Here is a 26,246-nt window from a genome sequence, read left to right as displayed (position 1 = left end):
TGTAGGCCAGATCCACCCACACCCAAAAGGGGCATAAGGAACTGCTGAGAAATAAGCAGGGGGAGAGGGTGTAATCCTGCTCTCATTCCTTCATTCTGGTACACTGCTTAGTGGATTTGCGTAACAAGAGCTGGTCGAAAAAGGTAAAACAAAATAAAAATATGGGACATGCTTAAAAGAACATTTTTTATTTTCTGAAAAATAATAAATCAGTTTTTCAACCAAAAAAAACAAAACAGAAAACTGATTTTTTTTTTCAATTTTTGTTTTACCCTTATTTTCCAGTGACAAATTTTCCAAGAAAATTCTCCTTTCATTCAAATAGCCATTTTCCACTGAAAAAAATGTTTCTCCTCAGAATTTTTGACCAGCTCTACTTAATTTGCATCTGAGCCTCAGATTCTAAAGCTTCCCATAAACCCTGGGCCTGATTCCTGATGCCTTCTACAAAGAGCCGGAGCAAAGGATTAATGAATGCATTTGCTAAGGCCTTCCTGTGAATGCCTGACATGTGAAGTCACAGTATGGAAAGTGGACAACTCTATGCAGACATTTATTAAATCAGTCTGGACCTACTAGTCATTTTTATTCTCTTTGCAAAGCATCTCATGTTTGGCTTTTAGTGATGGGATAAAGCATTCAGGTTCTCTTCAGCACCAATACAGAGGCACATGAAACTGAACTCCAACAGGTGGGAACAAAAGGATTCAGGCAAGGCAGAGTCTTCCAAGGATGTCTCAGGAATCACTCTCTAGAACTAAATCCGGGATTCTACTGGCTGCTCATCATTTAAGCATTGTCATAACTATAAAGGGAAGGGTAATAGCTGTCCTGTGTACAGTACTATAAATCCCTCCTGGCCAGAGACTCCAAAATCCTTTTCCCTGTAAAGGGTTAAGAAGCTCAGGTAACCTGGCTGGCATCTGACCTAAAGGACCAATAAGGGGACAAGATACTTTCAAATCTTGGGGGGGGAAGGCTTTTGTTTGTGTTCTTTGTTTGGGAGTGTGTTCGTTCTCGGGGACTGAGAGGGACCAGACATCAATCCAGGTTCTCCACATCTTTCTAAACAAGCCTCTCCTATTTCAAACTTGTAAGTAAATAGCCAGGCAAGGCGTGTTAGTTTTCCTTTGTTTTTCTCAACTTGTAAATGTACCTTTTACTAGAGTGTTTCTCTTTGTTTGCTGTACTTTGAACCTGAGACTAGAGGGGAGTCCTCTGAGCTCTTTAAGTTTGATTACCCTGTAAGGTTAATTTCCATACTGATTTTACAGAGATGATTTTTACCTTTTTCTTTAATTAAAAACCTTCTTTTTAAGAACCTGATTGATTTTTTCCTTGTTTTAGATCCAAAGGGGTTTTGGATCTTGATTCACCAGGAGTGGGTGGGAGGAAGGAGGGGAATGGTTAATTTCCCCTTGTTTTAAATCCAAGGGGTTGGATTTGTTTTCACCAGGGATTTGGTGAAGGTTTTTCAAGGTTTCCCAGGGAGGGAATCCATTGAAAATGGTGGCAGCCGAACCAGAGCTAAGCTGGTAATTAAGCTTAGAAGTTTTTATGCAGGCCCCTACATTTGTACCCTAAAGTTCAAAGTGGGGATCTCAGTCCTGACATGGTGAATAGCGGTGGGATCATTTTAAACCCAAAAGCCAGTGATTTTTTTTTTCCTTCTAGCTGCTTGGAAAGCCGAGCTGGAAGTAGATAGATGCATATCTTATCTCTCCTTGCCTGAAGGCAGAGGTGTTAAGTTTTTTTTACAGGTCCTTTGTTAAGAGAAGGGTTCAATTAGCAAATGACTGGTAAAAGGTATTTACAAGCTGAATTGTTTTTTTTTATTTTTACATCCTCGGGAGTAGCTAGTTAGAAAGTTACTGTTAACTCTGCAGCAGCCAGAGCTGAGAGCTTCCCAGTTTGTCAACTGCAAAGGGGGTTACCCAGCACAAGAAAACAGGAAAATGACTACCAAAGAAGTAGCTAACAAAATAGAACTGGCCAAACTAGAAGCAGAAGAAAATGAAAGAAAACATCAGAGACTGCTTCAATTAACAAAACTCGAGACAGAGCAGAGAGAAAGAGAAGAAAAAGCCAAAAAGGAGGCCCATGAAAGAGAGATGGAGCTGGAAAAAGCCAAAGAGGAGGCTCACAAGAGAACTATGGAGCTGAAAGAGAAAGAGATGGAGGAGAGAGAAAAAGAAAGGAAGCATGAACTGGAAGTAGCAAAGGCTAAGCAGGATGCACCAGCCAATGCTAACAACCCCCCTCCAGGTACCACTTCCCATCCCAGAAAATTCCCCATCTACAAGGCAGGCGATGATACTGAGGCCTTCTTAGAAAATTTTGAAAGGGCCTGCCTTGGATACAGCATCACTGCAGACCAGTACATGTTAGAGCTGAGGCTGCAGCTCAGTGGACCCTTAGCAGAGGTGGCGGCTGAAATGCCTAAGGAACACATGAACAGTTATGAACTTTTTAAAAACAAGGCCAGACTCAGAATGGGGCTAACACCCGAGCATGCCCGTCGGCGGTTCAGAGCCCTAAAGTGGAAACCGGATGTGTCATTTACCCGTCATGCCTACCACATTGACAAAAATTGTGATGCCTGGGTATCAGGAGCAAATGTTAAATCTCTGGAAGATCTGCTTTCCCTAGTAAAAATGGAGCAGTTTTTAGAGGGTGTTCCTGAGGAAATAGAAAGGTACATCCTAGATAGGAAGCCCAAAACTGTAACTGAGGCGGGGGAGATTGGAGCCCAATGGGTGGAGGTGGCAGAAAAGAAAAAAACTATTAGCAGTTGGAGCGAATATCAGAAGGGGCAAGCCGAAACAAAACCTTACCACCGGGGACAACCCAAGGCCCCACCCACATCCCAAGGGAAACCCCAGACGCCTTCTCACCCCACCACACCAGTCTCCACCAACCAACCTCGTCCCGGTGATACCTTAGCAGGGCGATGTTTTAAATGTAATGGACTGGGACATATAAAGGCTCACTGCCCCAAGAACCCCAACCGATTACAGTTCATTACACCCCAATCACACCAAAGATCCCCAAACCCAGATGCCTCTCTCATACCCTCGGAGCGAAGGGAAACCTTGAGAGTGGGCGGAAGGAAGGTTACCGCTTGGAGGGACACTGGGGCTCAAGTGTCAACTATCCACCAATCCCTAGTGGACCCCAAACTCATCAACCCAGAGGCTACAGTGACAATTCAACCCTTCGTGTCACAATCTGTAACCTTGCCTACAGCCACGTTGCATGTCCAGTACAAGGGCTGGTCAGGAATGTGGACTTTTGCAGTCTATGACAATTATCCCATTCCCATGCTGCTGGGGGAAGATTTGGCCAACCATGTGAAGGTAGCCAAGAGGGTGGGAATAGTCACCCGCAGCCAGGCTAAGCAAGCTTTCACCCCCATCCCTGTTCCTGAGCCGTCCACCAGGGCCCCGTCTGTGTTACCGGAGACCCAGACAAAGGTGGTGGAACTGGATCCTCTGCCAACGACTGCAACAGCCGTAGTGGATCCAATCCCAGAGACCCAGCCAAAGCCAGTCCCAGAACCGGAACTGGCAACGCAACCAGCACCAGAACCATTGCCAGCCCTGAGTCCAGCCCTTGCAAACCCGTCTACAACTCCAACGCCAGAGGGCACCAGCGAGCCTGAACTGGCAGAAGCAGCAGATAACCCTACCCAAGAGGCTCAGCCAGAGCCTGAGATACCACATAGTGCACCAGCGGACAGCGGTTCACAGTCAATGGAAACAGCCCCAGCACCTGCATCGCTTCCAGAGGGACCAAGCCCCAGTCCACAGTCCAAGGAGGAACTGATGTCTCCAGCATCAAGGGAACAGTTCCAGGCCGAGCAGGAAGCAGATGACAGCCTTCAGAAAGCTTGGGCAGCGGCGCGGAGCACCCCACCGCCTCTCAGCTCTTCTAACCGATCCCGGTTTGTTGTAGAACAAGGACTTTTATACAAGGAGACTCTTTCTGGTGGGCACCAGGAAGACTGGCATCCTCAAAGGCAGTTGGTAGTTCCCACTAAGTATCGGGTAAAGCTCTTGAGCTTAGCCCATGATCATCCCAGTGGCCATTCTGGGGTGAACAGAACCAAAGACCGGTTGGGGAAGTCCTTCCACTGGGAGGGAATGGGCAAGGACGTTGCTAATTATGTCCGGTCTTGTGAGGTGTGCCAACGAGTGGGAAAACCCCAAGACCAGGTTAAAGCCCCTCTCCAGCCACTACCCATAATTGAGGTCCCATTTCAGCGCGTAGCTGTGGATATTCTGGGTCCTTTCCCAAAGAAGACACCCAGAGGAAAGCAGTACGTACTGACTTTCATGGATTTTGCTACCCGATGGCCGGAAGCAGTACCCTTAAGCAACACCAGGGCTAAAGGTGTGTGCCAGGCATTAACAGACATTTTTGCCAGGGTAGGTTGGCCCTCCGACATCCTTACAGATTCGGGAACTAACTTCCTGGCAGGAACCATGGAAAACCTGTGGGAAGCTCATGGGGTGAATCACTTGGTTGCCACCCCTTACCACCATGAAACCAATGGCCTGGTGGAGAGGTTTAATGGAACTTTGGGGGCCATGATACGTAAATTTGTAAATGAACACTCCAATGATTGGGACCTCGTGTTGCAGCAGTTGCTTTTTGCCTACAGGGCTGTACCACATCCCAGTTTAGGGTTTTCACCATTTGAACTTGTGTATGGCCGTGAGGTTAAGGGGCCATTACAGTTGGTGAAGCAGCAATGGGAGGGGTTTACGCCTTCTCCAGGAACAAACATTCTAGACTTTGTAAGCAACCTACAAAACACCCTCCGACATTCTTTGGCCCTTGCTAAAGAAAACCTAAAGGATGCTCAGGAAGAGCAAAAGGCCTGGTATGATAAACATTCCAGAGAACGGTCCTTCAAGGTAGGAGACCAAGTCATGGTCTTAAAGGCGCTCCAGGCCCATAAAATGGAAGCGTCGTGGGAAGGACCATTCACGGTCCAGGAGCGCCTAGGAGCTGTTAACTATCTCATAGCCTCCCCCACCTCCAACATAAAGCCTAAGGTATACCATGTTAATTCTCTTAAGCCCTTTTATTCCAGAGAATTAAACGTTTGCCAGTTTACAGCCCAGGAAACAGATGACGCGGAGTGGCCTGAAGGTGTCTACTACGAAGGAAAAAAGGATGGTGGCGTGGAAGAGGTGAACCTCTCCACGACCCTTGGACGTCTGCAGCGACAGCAGATCAAGGAGCTGTGCACAAGCTTTGCACCAATTTTCTCAGCCACTCCAGGATGGACCGAACGGGCATACCACTCCATTGACACAGGTAATGCTCACCCTATTAGAACCCCACCCTACCGGGAGTCACCTCATGCCAAAACTGCTATACAAAGGGAGATCCAGGACATGCTACAGATGGGTATAATCCGCCCCTCTAAGAGTGCATGGGCATCTCCAGTGGTTCTAGTTCCCAAACCAGATGGGGAAATACGCTTTTGCGTGGACTACCGTAAGCTAAATGCTGTAACTCGTCCTGACAACTATCCAATGCCACGCACAGATGAGTTATTGGAGAAATTTGGACATGCCCAATTCATCTCTACTTTAGACTTAACCAAGGGGTACTGGCAAGTACCACTAGATGAACCCGCTAAGGAAAGGTCAGCCTTCGTCACCCAGGCAGGGGTGTATGAATTCAATGTACTCCCTTTCGGGTTGCGAAATGCACCCGCCACCTTCCAAAGACTTGTAGATGGTCTCCTAGCGGGATTGGGAGAATCTGCAGTTGCCTACCTCGATGATGTGGCCATTTTTTCTGATTCATGGGCAGAGCACATGGAGCACCTGGAAAAAGTTTTCGAGCGCATCCAGCAGGCAGGACTAACTGTTAAGGCTAAAAAGTGTCAAATAGGCCAAAACAGAGTGACTTACCTGGGGCACCAGGTGGGTCAAGGAACTATAAATCCCATACAGGCCAAAGTGGATGCTATCCAAAAGTGGCCGGTTCCAAAGTCTAAGAAACAGGTCCAATCCTTCTTAGGCTTGGCTGGATATTATAGGCGATTTGTACCCCACTACAGCCAAATCGCCGCCCCGCTGACAGACCTAACCAGAAAGAAACAGCCAAATGCAGTTCAGTGGACTAATGAGTGTCAAAAGGCCTTTAACCAGCTTAAGGCAACACTCATGTCTGACCCTGTGCTAAGGGCCCCAGACTTTGACAAACCGTTCCAAGTAACCACAGATGCGTCCGAGCGAGGCGTGGGAGCAGTTTTAATGCAGGAAGGACCGGATCAAGAATTCCATCCTGTCGTATTTCTCAGTAAGAAACTGTCTGAGAGGGAAAGCCATTGGTCAATCAGCGAAAAGGAATGCTATGCCATTGTGTATGCGCTGGAAAAGCTACGCCCATATGTTTGGGGACGGCGTTTCCAACTACAAACAGACCATGCTGCGCTACAGTGGCTTCATACCGCCAAGGGAAATAACAAAAAACTTCTTCGGTGGAGTTTAGCTCTCCAAGATTTTGATTTTGAAATACAACACATTTCGGGAGCTTCTAACAAAGTGGCTGATGCACTCTCCCGGGAAAGTTTCCCAGAGTTAACTGGTTAACAATTGTTTTTGGAATAAAACATATTGTTAGTTTTTATATAATCAGTAGTATGTCTAAAGGTACATGTGTCTTATTAACTCTGTTTTCTCCTAGAACTCCAGGAAGAAATCACAGCCAGTGTGGAACCGAACATCCAACACTATCTGTGATTTGGGGGGCGTGTCATAACTATAAAGGGAAGGGTAATAGCTGTCCTGTGTACAGTACTATAAATCCCTCCTGGCCAGAGACTCCAAAATCCTTTTCCCTGTAAAGGGTTAAGAAGCTCAGGTAACCTGGCTGGCATCTGACCTAAAGGACCAATAAGGGGACAAGATACTTTCAAATCTTGGGGGGGGAAGGCTTTTGTTTGTGTTCTTTGTTTGGGAGTGTGTTCGTTCTCGGGGACTGAGAGGGACCAGACATCAATCCAGGTTCTCCACATCTTTCTAAACAAGCCTCTCCTATTTCAAACTTGTAAGTAAATAGCCAGGCAAGGCGTGTTAGTTTTCCTTTGTTTTTCTCAACTTGTAAATGTACCTTTTACTAGAGTGTTTCTCTTTGTTTGCTGTACTTTGAACCTGAGACTAGAGGGGAGTCCTCTGAGCTCTTTAAGTTTGATTACCCTGTAAGGTTAATTTCCATACTGATTTTACAGAGATGATTTTTACCTTTTTCTTTAATTAAAAACCTTCTTTTTAAGAACCTGATTGATTTTTTCCTTGTTTTAGATCCAAAGGGGTTTTGGATCTTGATTCACCAGGAGTGGGTGGGAGGAAGGAGGGGAATGGTTAATTTCCCCTTGTTTTAAATCCAAGGGGTTGGATTTGTTTTCACCAGGGATTTGGTGAAGGTTTTTCAAGGTTTCCCAGGGAGGGAATCCATTGAAAATGGTGGCAGCCGAACCAGAGCTAAGCTGGTAATTAAGCTTAGAAGTTTTTATGCAGGCCCCTACATTTGTACCCTAAAGTTCAAAGTGGGGATCTCAGTCCTGACAAGCATTGTTCGTCCTTGTATTCTTCCTTCCATTAAATTTGGTGTTAGTAACATAGCAGAAAGACATTACACAATTTGATGATCCCCAATTATGCTAGGTATAGAACTGTGGCACTGTGCACCAAGAGCAAATCCTTTTTTGAATAGGAATTTAAATTAGACTCATAGGCGTTGGCTACACTCGGGACTTCCCAGCACTGCCACTAGTAACCTCCCTCCAGCCTGACAGTTCACCTTTCAGTATGACCCGTTGTAGTCTCCCCTTTAACCAGTTCCTTATCCACCTTTCAATTTTCATACTGATCCCCATCTTTTCCAATTTAACTAATAATTCCCCACGTGGAACCATATCAAATGCCTTACTGAAATCGAGGTAAATTAGATCCACTGCGTTTCCTTTGTTTAAAAAAATCTGTTACCTTCTCAAAGAAGGAGATCAGGTTGGTTTGACACAATCTACCTTTTGTAAAGCCATGTTGTATTTTGTTCCATTTACCACTGACCTCAATGTCCTTAACTACTTTCTCCTTCAAAAAATGTTCTAAGACCTTGCATGCTACAGATGTCAAACTAACAGGCCTGTAGTTACCCGGATCACCTTTTTTCCCTTTCTTAAAAATAGGAACTATGTTAGCAAGTCTCCAGTCATACAGTACAACCCCTGAGTTTACAGATTCATTAAAAATGCTTGCTAATGGGCTTGCAATTTCATGTGCCAGTTCCTTTAATATTCTTGGATGAAGATTATCTGGGCCCCCCAATTTAGTCCCATTAAGCTTTTCGAGTTTGGCTTTTACCACGGATGTGGTAATATCTACCTCCATATCCTCATTCCCATTTGTCATCCTGCCATTATCCCTAAGCTCCTCATTAGCCTCATTAAAGACTGAGGCAAAGTATTTGTTTAGATATTGGGCCATGCCTAGATTATCCTTAACCTCCACTCCACCCTCAGTGTTTAGCGGTCTCACTTCTTTTTTCTTTGTTTTCTTCTTATTTATATGGCTATAGAACCTTTTACTATTGGTTTTAATTCCCTTTGCAAAGTCCAACTCTACATGGCTTTTGGCCTTTCTCACTTTATCCCTACATGTTCTGACCTCAATAAGGTAGCTTTCCTTGCTGATCCCACCCATCTTCCACTCCTTGTAGGCTTTCTGCTTTTTCTTAATCACTTCTCTGAGATGCTTGCTCTACAACTCCTGCCTATGAATTTTTTCCCCTTTCTTGGTATGCAGGCTTCTGATAGTTTCTGCAACTTTGACCTGAAGTAATTCCAGGCCTCCTCTGCCTTTAGATCCCCAAGTTCTTCAGTCCAATCCACTTCCCTAATTTCCTTAATTTTTTATAGTTTGCCCTTTTGAAATCAAAAACCCTAGACACAGATCCCAAAGCCCTCCTTATAGCACCACTGTCTGAGCCATCTGTTGAACATCATAATTTTGTCACAACTTTGTTATCCTTCTCTAGGAACAGGCAGAATCCCACTGAAGATCACCTGAGCCTCGATTTCCTTAAGCGTCTTCCCCAGCCTGGCATAGTCTCTCTTGATACTTTCCAGTGAGAATCTAGCCGTATCATTTGTTCCCACATGAAGGACAATCAGTGGATTCTTTCCCACTCCCATTAGGATCCCCTTCAGCCTCAGGTCCACATCCCGTATCTTAGTACCCAGCAGAAAGCACACCCTTCTGTTCTCTGGATCAGCTCTGGTTACAGGCCTATCCATTCTTCTCAGTAAGGAGTCATGTAGACCTGCCTTTTCCTGGTGATGGTGTGATTCTCTGGTCTATCCCTTGTTCCCTCTGGCTGCAAGTCCTCTTGATTTCTATTCTCCCTTGCAATCCTTTGTAACCCATCCTGTATCCTCCTGGGGCTCATATTTGGTGTTATCATCTCCACTGACTTTTCGCCTCTTTCTAAAGAACTAGCTGCTCTTCTCTTCTTCCTTGCCCTCTCACCTTCAGTGACCATCTGCTGTGCCCCTTCTTCATTTTCCAATTCCACAAACCTGTTCCTGAGCAGTATTTCTCCTTCACTAGCCCATCTTGTCCTCTGCCTGGTTCTCTTAATCACATGCTTCCACTGTCCACTTTCCTCACCAAGCAGTCTCCCCTCAGAGTTCTTTGGTCCTGCTTCCATCTGTAAGTCTGAGCTTTTCCCTTCAGCCTCCTCATGTCTTTGCTCCATCATCTGCTCAAACCCCCTTCTAAACTCAACCAGAGTTTCCACCTGCATCTCCAAGCCTTGGATCTTTTCTTCCATCAGCTCTATCAAGCAACACTTTTGTCTGCATGAACTCTTTTCAGGTACCCCCTCCAGGATCATGTAGATACCACAGCTTCCACATCCAGTCATCTTCATTGTGTCTTCCACTGCTTGGGTCACTACCACTGCTGCCTCTGTATCTGTCATAGCCTTCCCACCTAAGTCCTGTTAGTCCGGGAAACACAAACCAAACCAACCACCACCACCCACAGCAAAACAAACCTCCCACGAGCACCACAACGCTGCCAGAACACCACACACTCCCTTCACTAGCCTGTCTGTTCCTCTGCCTGGTTTTCCTAGTCTTCCCCCCCAAACTCCCCTTAAGAACTCCTACTCAAACTCCCGTTTACAGCTCTGTTTGCTGGCTCCTGTGCCTAAATTGCTCTTTATTGCAATAGATCAAATATAAGAAAGCCTTTGATCAACGAGTTACTGTAGTTCTACAGTATGTAGTGGATTTACACATGTAAATGCATTTATGTTAAAAAGTATAGGTGCTGCCTTATCCACAGGAATCATAGCATCACAGTACCTTTTAATATTCTAGCAAGAATATTTTGCACTAAATTTTAGTACTGATAAGTTATTTAATCTTTGGTTAAATGACATTTTCTCTTCTTTCCCCTCATGTCATTTTACTTTTCCATAAGTCTGAATATTTCTTGCAGGATCTGCCCTTAGGTCATTAACCCCACATTGAGAAGTGCCCCACACTTGGCCTAGGTCAGACTGAAGCTATAAGGTCGTTACACATACATGCTTAGTAGGTCAGATCACATCTGGATAGATTCAGGCCCACAACAAACCTGATCATGTCAGTGAAGCATTTAATAAAGAAAAATACAACGTCCCTTATAAAACAAAAGAGCTGTAGACTATTTAAGATGGCAGAAGGTGAAAATTATCCCACAATCACTCTTTCACTTAGCGATCCCCGGCCGAATGACTGCCAGCTAATAAAAGGTCACCTCAGGTGCACAGAAAGCGGCATTCTGTGTTACATGTCAGAAGAAGGATGTAGAAAAATCATATGAAAGTGTTTCCTTTTCAGAACATTAGTTAACTCATCAGTTAATATTCTTTGTGTAATGCTTTGCTAATGCATAGTCTGTTCCGTTCAAAAGGAATTTCTTGACTAGAAGTTAAAGGTGACTGGCTGTGAAGCTTATTTTCTTCTTGTAAAAATATGGAAAAAATCAGGATAGGAAGTCTCACATATCCTACAGGGTAAAAGGCACTATATAAATGTAAAGTAAGATTTTTTAAAAACTGTTTCATGTTGCACATGTGTTGTTGTCCATTTGCATTTTCACTAGCTCTCACAATACATGCTTTGAATGTGCTGGAAAATTATTTTTGGTTCTTTAATTATTACAACATATAAGACTGATATACAAAAAGTGATCACTACACAATGGTATGAATTCAGCTTTTTACCTTCTGGCAAAACCTTGTTGTCAGACCATCCTCTGCTGACTCAGCAAATTCAGTCCATGGAAGCTTCTCTCTTGTACAGAATGCAAAGGGCATAGCTAGAAAAATATCAACATGAGAAGTCAATACAAAGGCTTCAGATCACTGAGCTGGTATGGGATGGGTTCTGCTTTACTCATATAAAACAGATCAATGAAATGTGTTCAGAAGTTGCTTTTGTGAAAACTGAGAAATAATTACCACATCTGAGTATGGTACTGTTATCTCCTTCTCCCTGTACAAAGGAGTTTGATTCTTGAGAACATGTCATTTAGGGGTCTCTAAACTTTAGATTTTCTAGGCTGCATTCTCACAGAGACACCGTGACCAGACCAGCCACGTATAGTTCCAGTGCTCTATATGCAGCAGACCAGGATCTAAATTCCTCTTACTCCACAGCCCAGGAAGGACAAGAAGTGTCACACAATCAGCCCAGGAAGGACAAGAAGTGTCACACAATCACTCAACACTATGGAGCAAAGACAGCACCTTCTCATCAGCCAACATTTGTTCAATTAAGAAGCCAGGCTGAGTCCCTACTAATTTGAAATGGGAGGATTGGCTGGCCAGAAGAGAGGTGGTTATGATTAGAGATCAGGAGGATGAAATTAGTATAGGTGAAATGAGAGGGGAAGATTACCCACTATCTCACACGGGGCAGAGGATCCCCTGAAGGAGTGTCTGAGGAAGAAACCTACAAATTAATGACTAAGACGTATTTCCCCCAACAGTCTCACAAGAGGTCCTTCAATTTTGGTTTTGGCCACAGTCCTAACCCCACACATCCTCCATTTTCATTTAAATATTATTTTTCTGCTATTGAGAAGCTTCCTAAATCAAACAAAACTTCCAAGGAAGAAAAGGGGAAGAGTAGGTGAAAGAACACACAGTAAACATAACTAAAAGCATCGCTGAGATGCAGGCCCTGCCTTTGCAGACCTACATGGGACCTACACACAGCTCTGTTAACAAGGATTCTTTTAAGTTTCTTTCAGAAAATAAAGATTATGATCAGTGGATTGTATCCTGTTTCATAGTTGCGGTGGAACATTTTTAAAATATAGGGTACCTGTTAAATGGAGAGGAATTGGCTATTTTCAGAAATTTAAGCATTTTAAAGGCAAAGAATCTGGACTTGGGGAGGCTACAGAAAATACTCACTCCAAGCCTCTTGAAAGCAGATCACATTGACCCCACACATTGCAGCAACCTCCACAATCTCCTCTATTCGCCTGTGCAGTGCAGCCACCTGGTAAGAAATTTGACTCTATAAAAACTCATACATCATAATTCACTTGTAACATTAAGGTTTTGGTTCTGCCACCTTTCACACTAAGTAGTACCTTGCTTGGCACTTCACTCCATTAATTTCAGTGAGAATACTTCTAGGGTAAGTTACTGCTCAACACAAGCAATGGTTGCAGAATTAGGCCCTAAAGCGTTAGGACATTTTTAAAGGTATTTAGGTGCCTAAACATTCAGACAGGTGCCTAATGGGATTTTCAAAAGCACATATCTGCATCTTTAGGCATTCTATTCTAGATACAGTTAAAAAACTGGCCTTTAGTCCCTACATGTGCATTAGAGATCTATAAACCTTAAGAGCCACACACAAAAAACCTTGCTGATGCTGTTTTGAGATGTGACACTTAGCAATGTGAATGAGTAAGCATACCACCACCAGAGGTTAGAGAGAGCTGTACCTCCTACAAGCACATGTAGATTCCAGAACTTCCCCTAAAATACCAGCCCTGGAGCTAGCAGAGTGGTGAACTGACAAAATGCCTGTTGGAACAGTATGTTGCTTCACTCTTGAGCCCCATACATCTGACAACTTCGACCAGAAGTTCTTTGACTAGAAGTTAGGCCATCGGCCCTATGGTTATCCGTGGGACAGTTGCTTATGTTTGGATAAAGGAGAGATGGGATGATCGGGGGCAGGGATGGCCATGGACTGGCTACTTCTGAAATGCAGACAAGCTCCTCCCTTTGGCATATGCTCTGGGTCTAATGAGAGAAGCTCATGCTCTGAGGCTTGAAATGCGCATGCACACACTCACAGAGTTAGTAAACATGCTTCCATCAGCAATATACACGTCGTTACCCTCAAAGCATGTTTTAGTGCATCCCTAAGAAGAACCAAGCAGTGCACCAGTGATGGACAGTTTGTATTTTTCTTTAATTAGTTAAAAATCTTTACACTGGAACTCTTCTCACTGGAGAACTCTAGTTACAAGGAGGCATAGGGGCAGTGGCAATGAGATTTGGAGCCATTCATATATATAGAGTGCCAGTTGCTGCCATTTGTTATGTGGATGCCTCTCCACTAGAAACTGGCCCGAGACCACCAAGTCACTTTGCATAACGCTACACAGCTGCTATATCTGTTTGGTCGGTATCAGTCTGGGTTGGATTTGAGATGGATATATATATATCCAAACAGATATAGATGGATATACATATATCCATCTCAAATCTATCAAAAAGAACAGGAGTACTTTCATAGATTCATAGATTCTAGGACTGGAAGGGACCTCGAGAGGTCATCGAGTCCAGTCCCCTGCCCGCATGGCAGGGCCAAATACTGTCTAGACCATCCCTGATAGACATTTATCTAACCTACTCTTAAATATCTCCGGAGATGGAGATTCCACAACCTCCCTAGGCAATTCATTCCAGTGTTTAACCATCCTGACAGTTAGGAACTTTTTCCTAATGTCCAACCTAGACCTCCCTTGCTGCAGTTTAAACCCATTGCTTCTTGTTCTATCCTTAGAGGCTAAGATGAACAAGTTTTCTCCCTCCTCCTTATGACACCCTTTTAAATACCTGAAAACTGCTATCATGTCCCCTCTCAGTCTTCTCTTTTCCAAACTAAACAAACCCAATTCTTTCAGCCTTCCTTCATAGGTCATGTTCTCAAGACCTTTAATCATTCTTGTTGCTCTTCTCTGGACCCTTTCCAATTTCTCCACATCTTTTTTAAAATGCGGTGCCCAGAACTGCACACAATACTCCAGCTGAGGCCTAACCAGAGCAGAGTAGAGCAGAAGAATGACTTCTCGTGTCTTGCTCACAACACACCTGTTTATACATCCCAGAATCATGTTTGCTTTTTTTGCAACAGCATCACACTGTTGACTCATATTTAGCTTGTGGTCCACTATAACCCCTAGATCCCTTTCTGCCGTACTCCTTCCTAGACAGTCTCTTCCCATTCTGTATGTGTGAAACTGATTTTTCCTTCCTAAGTGGAGCACTTTGCATTTGTCTTTGCTAAACTTCATCCTGTTTAACTCAGACCATTTCTCCAATTTGTCCAGATCATTTTGAATTATGACCCTGTCCTCCAAAGCAGTTGCAATCCCTCCCAGTTTGGTATCATCCGCAAACTTAATAAGCGTACTTTCTATGCCAATATCTAAGTCGTTGATGAAGATATTGAACAGAGTCGGTCCCAAAACAGACCCCTGCGGTACCCCACTCGTTATGCCTTTCCAGCAGGATTGGGAACCATTAATAACAACTCTCTGAGTACGGTTATCCAGCCAGTTATGCACCCACCTTATAGTAGCCCCATCTAATTTGTATTTGCCTAGTTTATCGATAAGAATATCATGCGAGACCGTATCAAATGCCTTACTAAAGTCTAGGTATACCACATCCACAGCTTCACCCTTATCCACAAGGCTCGTTATCCTATCAAAGAAAGCTATCAGATTGGTTTGACATGATTTGTTCTTCACAAATCCATGCTGGCTGTTCCCTATCACCTTACCACCTTCCAAGTGTTTGCAGATGATTTCCTTAATTACTTGCTCCATTATCTTCCCTGGCACAGAAGTTAAACTAACTGGTCAGTAGTTTCCTGGGTTGTTTTTATTTCCCTTTTTATAGATGGGCACTATATTTGCCCTTTTCCAGTCTTCTGGAATCTCTCCCGTCTCCCATGATTTTCCAAAGATAATAGCTAGAGGCTCAGATACCTCCTCTATTAGCTCCTTGAGTATTCTAGGATGCAGTTCATCAGGCCCTGGTGACTTGCAGGCATCTAACTTTTCTAAGTGATTTTTAACTTGTTCTTTTTTTATTTTATCTGCTAAACCTACCCCTTTCCCATTAGCATTCACTATGTTAGGCATTCCTTCAGACTTCTCGGTGAAGACCGAAACAAAGAAGTCATTAAGCATCTCTGCCATTTCCAAGTTTCCTGTTACTGTTTCTCCCTCTTCACTAAGCAGTGGGCCTACCCTGTCTTTGGTCTTCCTCTTGCTTCTAATGTATTGATAAAAAGTCTTCTTGTTTCCCTTTATTCCTGTAGCTGCTGGCTGTTCTGCCCCAGACCCCAGCAGCCGAACCCCTCAGCCGCACAGCTCGATCCGTGTGAGATCAAAAGGCGGTGCCTCCCACCCGGCTGGCTCTGTCCCCGGCCACGCCACGGGATGACCGCCCGGGATTCTGGGGTCTTGCTGAGGCTGCCCCAAGCCGGGCTTCCTGGGGTCTGCTGCACCTCCAGCCACAGGAGCCCTAGGCCAGTGTGGGAGCCGGGCCGCAGCCCGGCTCTCAGAGCCTCCTCCCCTCCCCACGCTGCATAGCAAGACATGGGACCGTGGGCAGGGCTGCTACAGCCATTTCAGACTGGGATTGGTGCTAGGGGAGCAGAGGTGATTGTGCCCTGGCTGGAGACCACGCAGCCCCCTCCCCCACCCCTCCAACGCCCACTGCTTGCTCCTGCCGGCATGGGGCTGCGACACCCAGCTCTGGAGGGCAGCACCAAGGCCCCGGGCGTGCTTGTGGGGAAGAAGAGACAGGAGGCAAAGCTGTTCGGTGTCTCCCACGCAGCTCCAGGCCCCTCTGGCTACTCAGCAGTGACACCCAGGCTGGGTAGCCCACCAGCAGCATGACTTGGTCCTACCTGCACAGACCACATGAGCCCTGGGGTTGGCACTGACGTCCTGCCTATGCCAAGGCCTCCAGCGCAGGGGCAGCCCTAGCTCTGCCCAGGGAGACACAGCCCAGCTCACTCCATGGTCGGCCCAGTGAGTAAATGAGTATGCTAGTAGGAAATTGTTTTATTTCACTAACTACTAATTTTCTGTTTTCATTTTTTAAAAAATGTAAACAGTCCAAAACAAAAAAAACAAAAATTGCAAAGTGCAAATGTGTAAAAGCCAAAAAAAAAAAGGGGGGGGGGGGAAGGGCAGCCAAATTTTTTTATTTTTGCTTGGGGTGGCAAAATACCTAGAGCCGGCCCTGGTACTAATCACCTTGTCAAGTGGCCAATCCTTTCCATTGTTGTGGGCTGCAGGAATGCGGAAGTGCCGGTTTCAAAGCTCATACTACAGAGAAAAAGCAAACAGTTTGCAGCTTGCTTTGAGTGAGTAAATGAATGAGCAGGGGGCTGGGAGTTCGGAACTTGCAAAATAGAGAGCTGACATGCTCCAAAAAGCACTCACTCTCCCCCCACACTCCCTGTCACAATCCACCCCACCCCCACCCCGTTTTGAAAAGCACGTTGCAGCCACATGAATGCTGGGATAGCTGCCCATAATGCACCGCTCCCAACACAGCTGCAAATGTTGCAAGTGTGGCCATACCACTGCGCTGGCAGCTGTCAGTGTGGACAGACTGCAGTGCTTTTCCCTCCTCAGCTGTACGAAGACAGGTTTACCTCACAGCACTGTACAGCTGCAAGTGTAGCCAAGATGTTCCTACGCCTACGAGAGAGCAGCGTAGTTAATCCACCTCCTTGAGGAGCTCTCCCATCAACACAGTACTGTCTACACGGGGTGGGGGGGAATTGTAGATCAGTATCACTCAAGGGTGTGGATTTTCACACCCCTAAGCAACGTAGTCTGTAACATAGACCTCAGCTCAGAGTGCCACAGCTCAGTACAAGCTAGAACAGACTGATAAACATGAGGAGTTAACACATGTTGCAAGAGACCATTCAGGATGATGTGCACAATTATCACCTCTGCAATCACTGGACAAAGAAGTGTTAAGGGGTTACCTACTGTTGTAATGAGACACAAGACCAGCCTCTCAGTCTAACAGCTTGTTTACACTACCTCTTTTTACAGTCATCATTTACACCGCTCAGGGGTGTGATGTGATGCTCTCCTCTAGGGTTGCCAACCCTCCAAGACTGTCCTGGAGTCTCCAGGAATTAAAGATTAATCTTTAATCAAAAGATTGTTACGTGACAAAACCTCCAGGAACAGGACCAACCAAAGTTGGCAAATCTATCTCCCGCCGAGATAGCTTCCACTTCTCTAGGGGACTGGGGTAAAAAAAAATCTGTCTGGCGATTGGTGCTGCTTTGAGCAGGGGGTTGGACTAGGTACCTCCTGAGGTCCCTTCCAACCCTGACAGTCTATGATTGGGGTGGAGCAATTACCTCCAGGGGAGAGCGGGCTCCTGCCACATAGTGTGTCTTTACCAGACGTGGCAGCTGGGCCGATGTGGGGCGGTAGTGAAGACAGGCGCTCAAGAGTCCCCGACTTCAGTGCCCGAGTTTTAGGAATTGAAGCCGCCAGGCTCATGTGACAGGAGCTGAGCCAGCAGACGAGCTGTAGCCGCTGACCCAGAGCCCCCTTTGCAGGTGACTGTACCTGTTCCGCCACGGGCGTGTCTGTGGGCAGGGGGATTTGATTCTGAACCAGCCCCACGCGAACAACACGGGGCTGCCGCAGCTGCTCGGGCGCAGCGCCAAATCCACAGCCCTGCAGCTCAAACGCCCTCTGGCTCGCGGCCGACAGCGCCGCAGCCGGCAAGGCAAGTGTTCTGAAACGGCAAAAGCGCGGAATCAACGGCGCGCGCGGGACAGCGCGCGCGCCCGCCTCCCCCCACCCCCGCAGGCAGCCCGCGCGCCTCCCCCCACCCCCGCAGGCAGCCCGCGCGCCGCGCGCCTGCCAACCGCCAGGGCGGCCAACAGCAGCTGGACACGGCAAGGGCGCCGCGCCTCGGGCAAACCTGCGCCCCAAAGGCCTCCAGCAATGGCCACGCCCCCTAAGCTAGGTCACCCCCCCCCAAAGGCCGCCCGAGCTAAGGCGCCCCCCACAGCCCCTCAATCCCACAGCAACGCCGGCGCAGGGGCTGCTGGGAGCTGTAGTCCTCCCGCACCTGCTCAGGTTCCCGTAGAGGATCCGCTTCACTTCGCCGAGCTCCTCGCGGGGGAGGTGCCGCTCCAGGCATTTCTCCAGCGAATCTAGACCCCCCGCCATGGCGGCGCCGAGGACGAGCGAGGCAGCGGGGGCCGGCAGCTGAGCGGACTGCACGGGAGAAAGTGGACATAGGGAGTTACCTGTAGGGGGCTGGGTGGGGGCCGGGGTTGGACCCGGAAGGGGCGGGGATGGGGGGGTCAGAGCCAGGCCCCGCACCGGGGTAGCAGCAGCCAGGGGCTCCGGCCGCGCTTTAAAAGTCCCAGGGCTCGGCCGCCGCTACTGCCCCGGCCCCTTTAAACCGCTGCCGGAGCCCCCGGCTGCGGCTGCTGCCCCAGCCCTGCTTCTACCGCCCCAGCCCTTTAAATAGCCCCCGGGGCCTTGGGGTAGCGGCGGCTATTTAAGGGGCCCAGGGCAGTAGAGGCAGCGGGAGCCCGGCCCTTTGCATTACCCCGGAGCCCCGCTGCCGCTACCCCAGGGCTCCAGCAGTGGGGCTCTGGCGGCAATTTAAAGGGCCTGGGACTCTAGCCGCTGCTGGGAGCCCCAAGCCCTTTAAATTGCCGCCTCGCCGTACTGGGGCGCACCAGCTTACCTTCACCTCTGAGGCTAAGTGACCGTTACACCCCCCTGGCGGCCAGCCCGGACACGCCCCCCCAAATGGGACCCTTGGACCGTGAGACACGCCCCCGCCTCTTCCCCTCAGAGGGGCCTGCTGTGGGGTTGGACTTGTGAGGCCTGGTGAGGTCACAGGACGTTCGCTCACTGGCTGCAGCCTGGGCAGGAGCAGTGCCAGCTTGGCCCCCAGGGCCCCGCCAACCTGCCACTCACGCGCCCTAGGCGTAGCACCACCCAGGGACAACTCTAACTTTTTTGCTGCCCCCTGAGCCCCCCACCGAGTGCCGCCCCGCCAGAGCCTGCCCCCCCGCCGAGCACCGCACCGCCGGAGCGCCTCCCCCAGCAGAATGCCGCGCCATGCCGCGCTCCCCCCGCCGCCCCTTACCAGGTGCCGCCCCAAGCATGTGCTTGGGTGCCTGGAGCCGGCCCTGGCACCACCATAGGGGTGGGGTGGGGGCACCATCCATCTCCATGGCCTGTGCACCCCTTTGTGGCCACCCACCAAGGGCTGGTTGGGATGTGCCCCTCTGGTCTAGCCTGTCGCTGAATAGAAAGCAGCCTGCGCTGGATTGGAACCGGCCCCCAACGCTGAACGGTTGCATCTCCTACCAACCCCCTGGAGCTGTGCAGGCCCTCCACTTACCCCCTGTTCCTGTTAGAATCACTAAGGGGCGATAGCCCCTGCCATGCCCAGGATGTTTGTCTAAAAGATCTGCTCTAGGCACTACTGTGGGGGAAGTTCTATAGCCCGGATTATACAGGAGGTCAGACAAGATGGTCACAAAAGTCCCATCTGACCCCCACAGCCTCTAATCCCTGGCTAACCTAGAACCAGCACACGGGCATAACATACACTTAAGAACTTTTAAGATGCCCAGTAAGCTAAGCCACAGTATGGGCAGGGGAAGAAAAGAGGGAGCATCACAGTTTACACAAAATGTCATGCATCTCATGATGTGTATCATTTTTAATAGCAAAAAGACACCACACAGCAGCCAGAAACGGTAATGATTAACCTAGTCCTCAACTTGGCTTTGAGCCCCAGGTTATCACTGGAAAATCATCCCAGAGCCCGAGAGAATCAATCTACTACACAAAGGACAGCTCAGACAAAATAAGAAGGCAATGTACCAGCCTCCATTTAAACACCAATCTGGGACAAGGAACAGTGGGTATGAATAAAGGATAGTTCCTTTAGTAAGTACCAAGAGGCCATCCTGTTTAAACCTCATTATTCCCACCAGAGTCAATAACTACTGGCCATGCTTTCTGCTTTGAGGTGTTATTGTGAAATGAATTATATGTAAGCATTTTGTTCCCGTGAGAAGACTGATTACAGAGTCCAGTGACTGTTACAAATGTCTTAATAGATCAAAACTATGACTTTTAGAGTCTTTTCTTTAAGTCTCCTACAAGACATGGTGTGACGAAGTGGGGGATTTTCTTGTTTTTTTCAGGGGTTTGCATGCAGAGGGGGTGGGACTCGGTTTCCCTGGGTGTTACTGGTTTAACGAGGTGATGGGAGAGGGAGTTTGTTGTTACAGAGGCCCAGCGACAGAACTTGGGACCCCAGCCAATGGCCAGGAGAATGGATACCCCAGTGACTGGTGACCTAGTGACCAGGAGGCCCAGCTTGACTGACACAGCCGGTTGAGGACAATGGGCTGCAGAGAGAGGACCCCAGTGACCTGACCAGCTGGTTTCAGCCAGTGGGGAACAAAGGATGGCTGAGAGGAGGCCCAGGCGACCCTGTTTACCTAGACAGAAGACAAAGGACAGAGGCGGAGGTTGGGGGCAGGTGATATCGGATGTTGGAAAGCAGGAGGTCTCTGGGCTGGAGATGGAGAGAAGGAGAGCCCACCTGGATGTAGGAGCGATTTAGATGTACTGTGCTGAGGGAGGCCAGGCCTGAGGCCCCAGAGAGTTTCCTATGCTGTGTTCAGATGCTCAGTAAACCCTCCTGTTTTACGCTGGATGAGAGTCGCTCCGGTCTAGAGAACAGGATTGCATTATTCCCTCTGGGAGTGGAGGCCCCGGGGTTCCAGAGCGAGTGGACTCCCTGAAGGGGCCCACGGCAAGAGACAGGCATGCTAAAGGCTCAGAGAGGAGCAGTTCCAAGAGGTGGAGGGGCTTAACCCCCAAAAGAGAGTGGACCCCTGAAAAGGGCTGTCACACTGAAGGGGGTTCCCTTCAGGGACTGTACGGGGCCAAGAGTAGACATGACCTGTGAGCCCGTGACACATGGCAACACACAGCACTTGAAAACCCTGATAATAGCAAATGTTAACTAAGTTAAATATTTGCAAGGGAAGAGTAACTTATATTAACTTTTAATCTAAACAAAAAGAATCCAGGGATCATCTGCATTTGGAAATGCCAGCCTTTGCAGATCCCCTCATATGCTCTCCTGTAATAGTACCCAGGGTTGTGAGGCACTTCACCACTGCCTGCCCTTAGCACAAAATAGTTTGGTCTGCGCCTGTTGTGGGTCTGTGCCCTGAAACCACCAGCCTCTAGCAGCAAAACACTACTTTCCAGGCCTTGCTTTCTCTGTACAGGTAGTGATAGGCACACACCAACCCCTGAATACTCAAAGCATTCTCTGCAGCATCCAGCCCCTTATCCACTGAACACTCACACAATCATCAGGCCTGCTGTTCCCAACAGAACAGTACACTCAAGCTTGTAAGATTCAGTTTAGGACTATTGCTTAGTTAAATTTATTCTTGTTTTCACTATAACTATATTATCATAACAGAGATTCAAGTAATAGTGAGTAAGAATATTGGAAACAAATGGCTACATATAAAGCAAAATCATAACTTGCTTTCTAGAGACTAAACTTAAGTTTTAACAGTTTAACCTCTAAAGAAGTTTCTCACCCAAAGTTCTCTTCAGTATTTTCAACCAAAGCTGGTTGAGACCCCTTTTTCATGAAGCACAACTGCTGTCTTTCTCTTACTTCCTTAGTGAAGGCTGCCTGAGTGTCTTCTCTATTGCCCACATATACTCAGCCAGATCTTTGATCTGTACCACCAGATAAGATTCTCTCCCCCAAGCTGTTTTTCTCTGTTAGTTTCTTTCTGATGTCCCCACAAACCTTTATTTGCATTCAGTTCAGACTAGTGTTGGGAGACCCACTGTGAACAAGACAATACTCCTCACTTAATGTTGTAGTTATGTTCCTGAAAAATGCGATTTTAAGTGAAACAATGTTAAGCAAATCCAATTTCCCCATAAGAATTAATGTAAATAGGGAGGATTAGGTTCCAGGGAAAAAAATGTTTGCCAGACAAAAGGCATTATATACATTTTAAACAAGCAGTTTAATACAGGTACAGTACTATAGTTGAGAGGTGCCCCTGCCTTACCCTACACAGGCACAGCCCACTGGCACTGGAGATGAGACAGGCAAGGAGGCTGAAGGTGCTGTAGGCTAGGAGAAGCACGTTGCGCAGCAGCGGCAGCTTCCCCTACTCTGCAAGCACCAGGGGCAGGGGGCTCAACCCTCAGCCCACCCACTCCCCCCTTCCCCCAAGCCCCCACCCTTGACCTGCCTCTTCTCCCCACCTTGTCCCCCTTTACTTCCCACACTGCATCCTCGCTCCTCCCCCCCTCCCTCCCTTCTAAACGCCGCAAGCCAGCTGATTGCCTGGGGCAGGAGGCAGGGGAGGGAGGGGGAAGCCTGCACGCTGAGTCCTCACTTCTCCCACCTGCCCCCAAAATGCCACAAGCCAGCTGACTGCTGTGGGCAGGAGGCAGGGGAGGGAGGGGGGGAGGCACGCCGAGTCCTTGCTCCTCCCAGCTCCCTCCTGCCGGGGCAATCAGCTGGCTTGCGGCGTTTAGGGGGCAGGAGGGAGGGGGGAGGAGCGAGGACTTGGCGCACAGGCTTCCCCTCCCTCCCCTCCTAGCCTGGGGCAATCAGCTGGCTTGCGGTGTTTAGGAGGGAGGGGGGAGGAGTGAGGACTCGGTGCGCAGGCTCCCCCTCTCTCCTCCCTGGGGCAATCAGCTGGCTTGTGGCATTCGGGAGACGGGGAGGGAGGGGGAGCCTGCGCGCCAAGTCCTCGCTCCTCCCCCCTCCCTCCTGCCCCCTAAACGCAGCAAGCAAGCTGATTGCCGTGGGCAGAAGGCGGGGGAGGAAGGGGAAGGCGCTGATCCACGGGGTCTGCCAGCGGATGGGGGGAGGGGGGCATAGGGAGGCTGCCAGCTATGGAGAAAGCAGGCAGCCAAACAATGTAAGAGTGGAGCATTGCACAACTTTAAATGAGCACGTTCCCTAATTGATCAGCAACGTAGCAACGAAACAACGTTAACCAGGATGACTTAAAGTGAGGAGTTACCGTACTCATTTCACATGTAAACAGGTAGATAGATATACAGCTCTTCTCTGACAGGAAACCTGTTTTTCACCTTTGCTGGTGACCAGAGCCGGGATGGACCAGGGCAACCACCCCGGGCTCCAAGCTTTGGGGGGCCCTGCGCTTCGGGATGTGGGGTCCAGGGCGGCCTGGGAGTTTAGCAGGGGGCCTGACGCTGGCAGCAACAAGCAACCCAGCCTGCCCTGCCGGCTCCTGGCATCGCTCAGGGGAGGAGGCAGAAGCTGGAAAGAGGTGGAATGGGGGCTTGGGGGAAGGGGTGGAATGGGGGGAAGCAGGGGCGGGAAGAGGCGGGACGGGGGCTTGGGGGAAGGGGTGGAGTGAGGGCAGGGCTGGCAGGCTCCCTACCCAGTTCTGCATGTCCCTCCAGCCCCTGGGGGAGGGAAGGCCAGGGGGGCTCCATGTGCTGTCCCTGCCACAAACTCCTGCTCTGCAGCCCCCATTGGCCAGGAACTGCAGCCAATGGGAGCTGCAGAGGCGATGCCTGTGGGCAGCGCACAGAGCTCCCTGGCCCCTCCACCCAGGAGCTGCAGGGACTTGCTGACCACTTTCAGGAAGCCCCCCCAGGTAAGCACCACCCTGCCCCCCAATCCCCTGCCCCAGCCCTGAGCCCCACCCCACACCCAAACTGCCCCAGCAGCGGCCGGTGCGGCTGGCCCAGGGGCTGCCTGATCTGCTCGGGCAGCCCCGGAGCCAGCCGCACCAGCTGCTGCATAAATCACGGAGAAAGTTACGCAATCCGTGACCTCTGTGACAGACATCAGCCTTACTTATGTGCAAATTGTAGAGGAGGAAAGGCACTGGTTTGATGTTTGTGTGAGTAGAGGAGGGGGCGTGGAAGTAGGACACAGGAAATTAGTTAACCAATTTTCTGGTCTTTTGGGGAATTTTCAAGATTTGTTAATAGTTGGGATGGTCCTATGCTGTGACACAAAAGGTGACAAATACAAATTGCAAATGGAAAAAGGGAACAGTTTGGGAAGGGAGGAACTCCTTTAGACAGAGGGTAGTTAGCATATTATCTATTTTATCTAAGCCTTCCTACTAGACACATCACCGCAGTTCTACCTGAATGTCCAGGGCCATGAGCCTGGAGAATTGGTTTTTGAGGAAATATTTGTTTCCCAGTGTTTCCCAGTGCTTTCCTGCAATGTGATGATAATAATGACTGATATTTATATAGAAGCTTTCATCTGAAGATCCTAAAGTGCTCTACTAGCTGATTTAAAGGCTATATATAAAGAATCACTTCATCCACCTCTTGGGTGGAAGGTGGCAGGTATTTAACAGTGCACAAAAACACTGCACAACAGAAAATCAATGTTGTATCCAGCTGAAACTACGGGGGGATTTTTAAGGGATCGACACACAGCTTATTTTCATGTCAATACCCAGCATGGCTGTGAGCTGGGAAAGCATTTCCTAGCTGTGCTATTGCTGGAGCCCATCCTGGGAACAAACTGATTAGGGTCTGGCCTGGTTTTGGGATTGACCAAGTTCTTTTCTGTGCGCGTTGCAAACGATAGAGAACAACATAGCAGCAAGTGTGTTCCGTGTCCAGCTCCTGAATAAGGTCACATAGCTGAACTGTTCTCCAAGTTTCTTTTCTAATCTTAGCATGAACTCACAGTGACTTCTCTTTTGGTGGCTTGTTTGTTTGTAATTTAGCCTTGTTTAAAGTGTACTACGTGTAGGAAATTGACTTCAGAGCAATAAAGTTGAAGCCTCTGAAAAGAATACTTGTGTAGGGAAGAGACCTGAAAAAACAATACATTTCCTGTGTACTAGACTAACCACCCTGCATCATTACAACAAAGGCCTAGGCTGTGTCTACACTGCCACTTTCAGCGCTAAAACTTTTGTCGTTCGGGGGAGGGGGGGCTTGCGGGGTGAAAAAGCACACCCCGAGCAACAAAAGTTTTAGCGCTGAAAAGCGCCAATATAGACAGTGCTTTATTGCCAGGAGCCGTGCTTGTTCAGGGTGGGTTTTTTATTGCCAGGAGAGCTCTCCCCCGGCGATAAAGCGTGTCGACACTGCCCATGTCACAGCACTGATGCAGCTGCGCTGTAACATGGGCCATGTAGACATTCCTATTCATTGCTACTAAGGGTAATGACAGAACTAAAAGTAGTAATAGGGATGGAGAGAGACCAGACTATTTCTCCGGAACTGTGTACAGATAAAGGAATAGAATGGCCAACATAAATTTCCAAAGCACCAAATATTGAAATTCAGCAGGAAGATAACCTAATAAAGGAATATGATTTCTGCTCCCCCAGATGATGGCAGATCAAATACAGAGAGAACCTGGATCCTAATCTGAACATCCCGACTCAATCCCTTACAAAGATAGATCAGAGTTATGATGTGTGAATCCAGCTCTGAATCCTGACTCAGAACTTCCCCAAAATTCTGAAAGAGGTTGGCAACCAATGTTCTGGATTACCTGAACCATCTAATATTCTGTGAAATAATGGAGCCCTCTGATATGAATGGAGGTTGCTTTGGTAAATCAGCTCAGATGGAGATAGTTGACCAAAGGGATAATTTAAAATGGTTGACAACTCCCTCAAAACAAATTCTAAAGGGTGCACACACTTCCTTTCTATCAACGTGATATTTTTACTAAATAGTTGGATGTCAGAGATGTCTGGGACAGGACTGGTCCAGATGTAAATACCCAGTGATGCCAGGTTCCAGAGTAAAAAACGGGGTACCACCTGGATGCCATGTGTACAGCAAGCAGTTCTTCACCTG

General features: G+C 48.1%; 1 protein-coding gene across 1 annotated transcript in view; it reads right to left on the bottom strand.

The window, feature by feature from the left end:
* UPB1 (beta-ureidopropionase 1) overlaps positions 1–19,193 on the bottom strand; it is a 50,197-nt gene extending 31,004 nt beyond the window's left edge. Inside the window, exons 1-5 of the mRNA XM_054006132.1 lie at positions 19,090–19,193; positions 18,460–18,608; positions 17,949–18,120; positions 12,496–12,583; positions 11,299–11,393 (exon numbers count right to left, since the gene is read on the bottom strand). Coding sequence (XP_053862107.1) covers positions 11,299–11,393; positions 12,496–12,583; positions 17,949–18,120; positions 18,460–18,560 — 456 coding nt within the window. The 5' untranslated portion in view covers positions 18,561–18,608; positions 19,090–19,193. The remainder of the gene's footprint in view (positions 1–11,298; positions 11,394–12,495; positions 12,584–17,948; positions 18,121–18,459; positions 18,609–19,089) is intronic.
* Between the last annotated feature and the right edge of the window lie 7,053 nt (positions 19,194–26,246).

The sequence above is a fragment of the Malaclemys terrapin genome, chromosome 16 (genome assembly GCF_027887155.1).
Source record: "Malaclemys terrapin pileata isolate rMalTer1 chromosome 16, rMalTer1.hap1, whole genome shotgun sequence".
In the NCBI taxonomy this organism is placed as follows: Eukaryota; Metazoa; Chordata; order Testudines; family Emydidae; genus Malaclemys; species Malaclemys terrapin.
This window is presented reverse-complemented; position numbering and strand designations above follow the sequence as displayed.